This window comes from Carassius carassius, chromosome 10 (genome assembly GCF_963082965.1).
Source record: "Carassius carassius chromosome 10, fCarCar2.1, whole genome shotgun sequence".
NCBI classification, from domain to species: domain Eukaryota; kingdom Metazoa; phylum Chordata; class Actinopteri; order Cypriniformes; family Cyprinidae; genus Carassius; species Carassius carassius.
The window spans coordinates 29,010,368-29,019,535 of record NC_081764.1 but is presented as its reverse complement, the minus strand read 5'-3'; the positions used below and the strand labels follow the sequence as shown (position 1 = coordinate 29,019,535).

At 36.3% G+C, this 9,168-nt stretch overlaps 1 protein-coding gene across 1 annotated transcript; it reads right to left on the bottom strand.

Moving 5' to 3' along the window:
- Positions 1–164: 164 nt before the first annotated feature.
- On the bottom strand, positions 165–8,530 carry LOC132152095 (integral membrane protein 2B-like). The gene is made up of 6 exons (XM_059560780.1): positions 8,328–8,530; positions 4,911–5,042; positions 2,785–3,000; positions 2,552–2,662; positions 2,194–2,344; positions 165–1,109 (listed from the first exon to the last, which is right to left on the bottom strand). The coding sequence occupies exons 1-6, from the start codon at positions 8,412–8,414 to the stop codon at positions 1,021–1,023; spliced, it is 786 nt and encodes a 261-aa protein (XP_059416763.1). The 5' UTR covers positions 8,415–8,530; the 3' UTR covers positions 165–1,020.
- Positions 8,531–9,168: the final 638 nt, after the last annotated feature.

Sequence of the window (9,168 nt, the reverse complement as noted above, 5' to 3'; positions counted from 1 at the left end):
CTGAAACATGAAACTACACTGACACGTAAAAAAAAAAAAAAAAAAGGAAAAGAAAAATGACAAAATTACTAAAAATATGGAAACAAAATATTAAATTCAAAATACTTATAGAAACTATGATAGTATTTACATGACACTAAAAATAGAAATGAAGACAAGCAAACTGAGTGGTCAAATTTTTATTAGTATTAACATGTTTAACGTTGAAACCTTTTGGGTTATGTGTAAAGTTTAAATCATTCCAACACATGTTGAACTTGGTAGACATTTTAGTCAATTGAAACAACCTTTACATATTTCATCCATCAGTCTACCCCTCAATACCTCGGCAGTCCCTAAATTACATAATACACATTTTATAAGTCTGCAGTTTAACAAGTTAAGATATTTAAGATTTAAAAAAATGTTCTGCATTCTCTAAATCTGATCCAAGATTTTACTTCTCTACTAAAGGATGTTTTAACAGTGTATTAACTTACAGCAGAGCAAAATTGTTCCTTTAAAATAAAAGTATAGACTTAAGTGTAACTAATACAAAAATCAATTCTGTGTATTTTCGACATGTAATAACTGGCCATATATCACAAATCTCTAACCAAATATATTTTCCAGTATATAATCTGGTATCTGTGACAATTCACAGTTTTAAATGTACACTAAACATGTGCATCTTTGATAGATTTCATTGGACATTTATCCTCTGCGAGTCCTTCCCTCTGCCATGATCAACTTGCTGCTAGTTACTTTCATACATTACACCCCGCACACACTTAACAGAAACCCAGACACAGGAAAATGGTAACTAAGAGAGAGAAACTGGTCCAAATGTTTGCCTACACACAAATGTTTCTATGAATTATATTGCTCTTGGCATTCAGTCTCATTACAGAGAAACAAATCGGAGAGAAGCACACACTCCCACGCACACAAACAGAAGAGGCTTAATGGAAGGAGAGGAAGGGTCAGAGTGGAATTTGTCAAAAGTGGATTTATCTTGTTACCCAGCTGTCTTTACTCCCGCTACGGCTCACAGATAAGAGTCTCCACCACAAACTTGTTCTCAAAGTGGAGAATCTTGTGGCAGTTGAGAGCCTCTCGCTTCTGGATACCTGTGAAAAGAGAAATGGTATGGTGAATGTATGTGGCTTGTTTCAGAGCTCAATATCTGATTTTTGTGTCAACGTGTACTCAAGTGAAAAAAAAAAAAAAAAACTTTAAATTACATTATATTTATATATATGTTTATATGAGACTGGTAAGATTTTTTCTATTTTTTTAAAGTACTCTCTTATGCTCACCAAGGCTACATTTATTTGATTAAAAAATATACAGTAAAAAGTAATACTCTCAAATATTCCTAAAGTTTAAAATATTTGTTTTCTATTTTAATATAATATATTCCTGACAAAGCTGAATTTTCAGCATCACTGCTCCAGTCTTCAGTGTCACATGATCCTTCAGAAATCATTCTAATATGCTGATTTACTGCTAAAGAAACATTTCTTATTATCAATGTTGAAAACAGTTGTGCTGCTTCATGAAGAATCCATGATATTAATTTCTGCTTTTCATTTAGTTTACCCTGATGTACTAAAACAACTAAAACTGAAATATTTACACAGACATTTTTAATAAAGGAATAGAAAATAAAAAATTCTAAAAACTCAAATTAAATTATATTATATTATATATATATATATATATATATATATAAAATCAATGCTGAAAACAGTTGTGATGCTTAATATGTTTGTTGAACTTGTGATACTTTTTCCCCCCCGGATGCTCTGAAGTATAGAAAATTTGAAATTAACAGCATTTATTTAAAACAGAAAATCTGTAAATTGCAAAAGAATACATTGGAAATCTATGATCTGTGGATATATGAAAATGTACATTATTTTGACCTTATTTTATTTAATTCTATCATTTTGTTTCAGTGGTTTTGATAGTTTGGAATGTCTTTTTTTTGTTGTTGTTCAAACCAAAGCCAATAAATATATTTAAAATAAATAAAATATTAACATATTTTTTGTAACATTATAAAACACCATTTAAAAAAACGTCCTAGTAAAGACTCATTAATTAGTCAAAAAGTCTTAATTGGCAAATATTGTTTGTAACGGTTAGTGCGTAATCAATATAAGACCAATGGGATGCTCGTCAGAAGTATAGATGGATGCATGTGGTTACCAAAAACAGTCTCTCTGCGCTCCAGCATGTAAGTGTCTCTCCCTCTGCAGAGGCCATAGATGAAGTAACCCAGCTGATCCACATGCTCCAGCTTCCCGGTCACTACCATCTGTTCACGCACCAGGTAGGACTGCGGCAGGTATGTTCCTGCCTACAAACACAACAGAAGTCACACGGTCACATGTTTGAACTCCAGACTAAAACTGCATTGCAAAGCCTTGCCAGTTGACAACCTAGACTTCATTTCTGGGCATTATTCATAGTGTCCAAGTAGGCAATTCATGAGGTTTTATGGCAGACTAAAGGACGGCTATTTTGAAGAAGCTCAAATATAAGATAGCAGTGTTGCTGCAGTTACCTTGATGTTGACAAGAAGCTCCAGGAAGTCTCTGGGCGGCATCACAACAGAAGTGTTGAGAGGAATGACGTAGCATTTGTTCAAACGCAGATCCAGATACGCTGTCAGTCTCTAAAAGCAGAGACAGAAAACCAGCAAGTAACTATTTTGGCAGAAGTAGTTTATTTTTGGGAATCTGATGAAATTGTGTGTAAATGTATGGCTTTGTGAGGGAGATAAATATCTGCTCTCACCCTGTTGAAGTCATGAACGATGTCAGCAGGGTCACTGTCGCTGAACTTGGGCACCGGGATGTTAATGAGCTCCACCCCCTCATCCTCCAGAACCCTCACTCTCTCCTCAACCCTCTTGTATGCGGCTGGCAAATCCATGTCGGTTTCCTCCTGGCTGTCCTGCATCTTGTAATTTTCCTCACGGTAGTTCACCCCACAGAAATACATCCTCTCCTCCTGAAGACCATTATTAATTTTATTATAAACTGCCTTAACTTGGTTTTTATTGAATTTTAGTTTTGTTTTCTACAGTCGTGCCCAAACGTTTTGAGAATTACATAAATATTAGTTTTCAAAAAGTTTGCTGCTAAACTGCTTTTAGATCTTTGTTTCAGTTGTTTCTGTGATGTACTGAAATATAATTACAAGCACTTCATACGTTTCAAAGGCTTTTATCGACAATTACATGACATTTATGCAAAGAGTCAGTATTTGCAGTGTTGGTCCTTCTTTTTCAGGACCTCTGCAATTCGACTGGGCATGCTCTCAATCAACTTCTGGGCCAAATCCTGACTGAGAGCAACCCATTCTTTCATAATCACTTCTTGGAGTTTATCAGAATTAGTGGGTTTTTGTTTGTCTACCCACCTCTTGAGGATTGACCACAAGTTCTCAATGGGATTAAGATCTGGGGAGTTTCCAGGCCATGGATCCAAAATTTCAACATTCTGGTCCCCGTGCCACTTAGTTATCACTTTTGCCTTATGGCACGGTGCTCCATCCTGCTGGAAAATGCATTTTTCTTCACCAAACTGTTGTTGGATTGTTGGAAGAAGTTGCTGTTGGAGGGTGTTTTGGTACCATTCTTTATTCATGGCTGTGTTTTTGGGCAGAATTGTGAGTGAGCCCACTCCCTTGGATGAGAAGCAACCCCACACATGAATGGTGTCAGGATGCTTTACTGTTGGCATGACACAGGACTGATGGTAGCCCTCACCTTTTCTTCTCCGGACAAGCCTTTTTCCAGATGCCCCAAACAATCGGAAAGGGGCTTCATCGGAGAAAATGACTTTGCCCCAGTCCTCAGCAGTCCATTCACTATACTTTCTGCAGAAGATCAATCTGTCCCTATGTTTTTTTTGGAGAGAAGTGGCTTCTTTGCTGCCCTTCTTGACACCAGGCCATCTTCCAAAAGTCTTGGCCTCACTGTGCGTCCAGATGCGCTCACACCTGCCTGCTGCCATTCCTGAGCAAGCTCTGCACTGGTGGCACTCCGATCCCGCAGCTGAATCCTCTTTAGGAGACGATCCTGGCGCTTGCTGGACTTTCTTGGACGCCCTGAAGCCTTCTTTACAAGAATTGAACCTCTTTCCTTGAAGTTCTTGATGATCCTATAAATTGTTGATTTAGGTGCAATCTTAGTAGCCACAATATCCTTGCCTGTGAAGCCATTTTTATGCAATGCAATGATGGCTGCACGCGTTTCTTTGCAGGTCACCATGGTTAACAATGGAAGAACAATGATTTCAAGCATCACCCTCCTTTTAACATGTCAAGTCTGCCATTCTAACCCAATCAGCCTGACATAATGATCTCCAGCCTTGTGCTCGTCAACATTCTCACCTGAGTTAACAAGACGATTACTGAAATGATCTCAGCAGGTCCTTTAATGACAGCAATGAAATGCAGTGGAAAGGTTTTTTGGGGATTAAGTTAATTTTCATGGCAAAGAAGGACTATGCAATTCATTTGATCACTCTCCATAACATTCTGGAGTATATGCAAATTGCTATTATAAAAACTTTAGCAGCAACTTTTCCAATTTCCAATATTTATGTAATTCCTTAAACTTTTGGCCACGACTGTAGTTTTAAGTTCACCTTTAACTTATCCTTTTAATGCAAAAACTAAAAAACAAAACTAAAATACAATAAAACCAAGTTAAGGCATTTTTTTTTTTTTACTAAATGTTTTCATGAAGGAATTTTAATTTCATACTGAATCTATGTTTGGACTTTTTATTGCATTACATTTTGAAGTAAATCTTACATTTAATACTATGTAAGATACTATGTTAAGGATCCGACAGATTCACATATTTACTCTGAGCTCTCATGTGGTGCAGCTGATGGAAATGACTCTCTCACCTCTATGAAGTAATACCTGTACAGGTAAGCTCCGCCCACAACCACGCCAGACAGAATGAGGGCCAGACCCAAACACATGCACCAGCACCAGCCCCTGGACTGCTGCCTGATACGTAGACCGTCCTCCACATCCTTTAAACACACACAAAGAAAAATTAACTATATGCTCCTAGTAAAAAGTAAGTTTCTTTAAGCAGTTGATGACTTCAAGAATGCATGCTACATTTATTCTTATGTTAGCTTTGGTATAGACATATAATCTAAATTTTCATGTATTATATGGTCTCCTCTATGACGCCATGTGTTCAGGAACCGTGTTTTTGTTTACAACTGTTCACAGTTTTCTCTCTACAATCCCCAAAGATCCCACTTCACTTGAGCACCTGCATGTGTTTATTTGTTAAAGGAGAGAGTTTTCATAGATGTGATCTGTGAGTGCACTTAGTCTGGATGTGGCTTTGTTCAAAATAATTGCATTGTGTGCAACAGATACTGGGAAATGTCCATCCTTCCTCCAGAGACCAACAGGAACAAACAAAGGAGTACATTTCAGCTGGAAATGTCTATAATATACAGAAAGGTTTGTTTACAGGTGTGTCTGAGGGATGCAGTCTGGGCTCAATTTCCCACGACAATGCTGCAATTTAATTTCATTATAATTTAGTCTAGTCATCATTAGCTCTCCTCTAGTTCAGTAAACACCAACCTCCTGATCTTCCACAGACACATTTCAGATTGTGTCTGTTTGAAATGATTAGGGCTGCAAACACTAATCAATGAAAACAGTCAACTAACACATTTTATTATCAATTAGTCTGGTCTGTGACCGTATTTAAATACAATGTTTATAATATTTTTTTGTTAGACATGAAACTATATAGTATGTGAAATAATTTATATAGTGCATTAGGCATAATTACAAGCAACTAGGCTAAACATAAACCAAACCCTGACCTTATTTCAATATAATATCATACATAATACTATAATTTTACTCAGTATTTATTTGTGTAATTACACTGTAATAAGACACCTTAAAATAAAGTACAAAATGAAATTGTGCACACACTTACACACACACTATATATATATATATATATATATATATATATATATATATATATATATATAGAGAGAGAGAGAGAGAGAGAGAGTGAGAGAGAGAGAGAGAGAGAGAGAGAGATAGAGAGAAAGAGAGAGAGATAGATCGGAGGAAGTTTGCCACTCCACTTTTTTTGGAAATAGGCTCATTCTCCAACCCCCCCAGAGTTAATAAAGTTTTACCATTTTTTAATCCATTGAGCCGATCTCCAGGTCTGGCGATAGCACTTTTAGCATAGCTTAGCTTACATCATTGAATCCTATTAGACCAGTTGCATCACGTTCAAAAAGGACCAAAGAGTTTCAATATTTTTCCTATTTAAAACTTGACTCTCCTGTAGTTATATCGGGTACTAAGACCAGCGGAAAATGAAAAGTTGTGATTTTCTAGGCCAATATGATTAGGAACTATACTTCAGTTCCGGCGTAATAATCAAGGAACTGTGCTGCCGTAACATGGCCACAGCAGGCGTAGTGATATTACGCAGTCCCTGAAAATAGTTCCCAGCTAGTTTTTGTAGTTGCAGCCATAGACACATAAATACTTGTATATGTCTGTGGTTGCAGCAATAGCAGTGTTGCTGGGAACTATTTTCTAATAGGATTCAATGATGTATGCTAAGCTAGGCTAAAAGTGCTATCGCCAGACCCGAAGATTGGCTCAATGGATTCAAAAACAGTAAAACTCATTTTATTAACTCTGGGGGGGTTAATAAAATGATAATTTTATTAATTATCTGTGCAGGTACAACAAAAAAAACTTCCAAAATCATCCTAATGCCATGTTCGACAAAATGCGTTTGCATTTTCTATCATTTTAGATTGTATTTCTTTCTATTTAACTGCATTTACCCAAATGCACTGATATCCTATGTTCAAGTGGCGCTCTGGTTGCATAAATGCCCTTCCTGTTTTGGAGTTTGTGAAAAATTAGTTGATAACAAAAGGCTTCAAAGATTCACTCACACTTTACACACAAACACAGCGGTTTCAAATACACCCGGACACACACACACAGACACACACTGCAGATTACGGCTTAGCTAACAGAGGCCATCTTTGTTTAAATAACCAGAGCCTTCAGGAGTTTCTTGAAGGAACAAAGATAGCTGTTTTTGGTAGTCGGTTCCAGCCACAAGTTCAGTGAGGCTTTGATCAACTGTGTGACAGAGGATTTTAGACCACACAGCACAAACTTTTCAGCTTATCTCATGATGAATTGGTACCTTTTAACTGATTTAGATAAGAATTAGAGTCTCCGATTGCTAGAAATGTCTAAAGGTAAGGATCATTGCTCCATGCATGAAATCTTCTGAATAAATTTCTCCTTCTGAAATGCTCCTTGCTGAAACAGTGCCAGTGAGATCAGGCTGCACTGTCGGTCTGATAGCAGTGGCAGTGTTTCAGCAGACACCACAGTGTCTTATGAATGATTCACGACCTCTTCTTCTTGATTATCAACCCAATTCACACACTAGGCACTGACTCATCCTCAGTGGCAGCTGATGATCGTATTTGAGGAACAGAAGCAGCCAGACGGTGCATGCATCTGAGTGGGCTGGTCTCACCCTTATGAAAGTCTCCCACGATAGACTGGTTAAACATGTCTTTCCTCTTCCTGATTTTACTATGTTTACAACTGCAACCTTTTCAGGAAGTGCAAGGGACAAATGTACAAACCCAGAAACCTTTAAATGCTAATCTCATTTTAAAATGAACTTGTGTTTAATTTTAAATATTGCATTGACTGCACAGACATAAATCAGGCTGCTTGAACAAGCATTTAAAATTGAATGTTTTATTGAATTTTTTATATATATTTCTGAACATTGCATGTGCATGTATTAGGAATCTTGATGGAAAATATCTCAAAAGTGCAACGCGATAAGATTTGTGTATTTATCCTGGTGTTTGTGTTGAACTGTCGGCCATTTTCCTGTAAGCTCAAAGCTGTCTGACACTCTCTCTCTCTCACTCACTCACTCACACACACACACACACACACACACACAAGGCAGGAGATGGCTTCCCTCCACACACACAAAAACAAAACTATCTGACAGAAAATACGGTTACAATCCTCAAAGTCCAAACAAACACTGTTGTAAACAACGTCTATGATCCGGTCAAACAACAACGTTTTTTTTTTATGTAAAAAAATACTTTGTTTTAATTTAATGTTGTCATGTTTATCTCTACACTTTGGCCGACCACCATTACAAAAAATAAACACGTTAAGAATTTAATGGTTTAAAGTAACGTTGTTTTTAATCTCAATGTCCGGTTATCGTTAGCGTTTGTGCTAACAAAACTCACCACATCCTGAGGGATCAAAGCTTCATCCTTCTCTTCCTTATTTAAATCCTTTTGTCCGAGAGCGGAGTTGAAAGCGAGTTTCACCATATTGTGCAACTGGAATTAGTTTTGTCTATTCCTTTTTTCACCGAACTATAAGCGAAAGCTTGGCAAAGCCGACGACCTCTCTGTTTACACTGCGCTGCTTATCAACTTGCTGTGGCGCATTTAGGTCGAGACGACCGGATTAATACTGTGTTCATTAATGAACAGAAAGGGGGCGCTGTTTCCACCAAATACAAATATCATCGTTTGTTTTGTTTTAATGTTACGTTTTCAATGTAATAAATATATTACATGATCGCACAATATAATATAATATAATATAATATAATATAATATAATATAATATAATATAATATAATATAATATAATATAATATAATCAATTCACGGATAGGGGGCGTGGTTTGAAAAAAAGAAAAGAAAGACTGTCCAACCTACCAGGTAATGTTTATTTGAGTGCAGGTAAGATTTATGTGGAAAAAAACTATATGTTGCGAAATCCTTGCAGTAGTATTGCAAAATGCAAAGGGTGTTGTCTGGTGGGAATGGATAAGAGTAAGTTATGCCAGAAGAAGTTATGACGCAATATTGGTAACACTTAACAATAAAATACAATTCATTATTAATATAATTAAATTAATATAATAGATAATATTCATATAATATTAAATTCAATAAAATAATCCAATTAATTATAGGTAAATGTTATTTTATTACTTGAAATATTAAAATTTATATGTAGAAATTAGCTTTAAGCAAAATGTAATACTTTAAATGTATTGCTCTTGGGATACCTA

Coding starts and splice junctions, on each gene's coding strand:
- LOC132152095 (XM_059560780.1), bottom strand. CDS start 8,414: ATGGTGAAACTCGCTTTCAACTCCGCTCTCGGACAAAAGGATTTAAAT. Junction 3,001..4,910: donor ACAGGTATTACTTCATAGAG/GTGAGAGAGTCA, acceptor AATGGTCTTCAG/GAGGAGAGGATGTATTTCTG. Junction 1,110..2,193: donor GCGCAGAGAGACTGTTTTTG/GTAACCACATGC, acceptor CTCTTTTCACAG/GTATCCAGAAGCGAGAGGCT.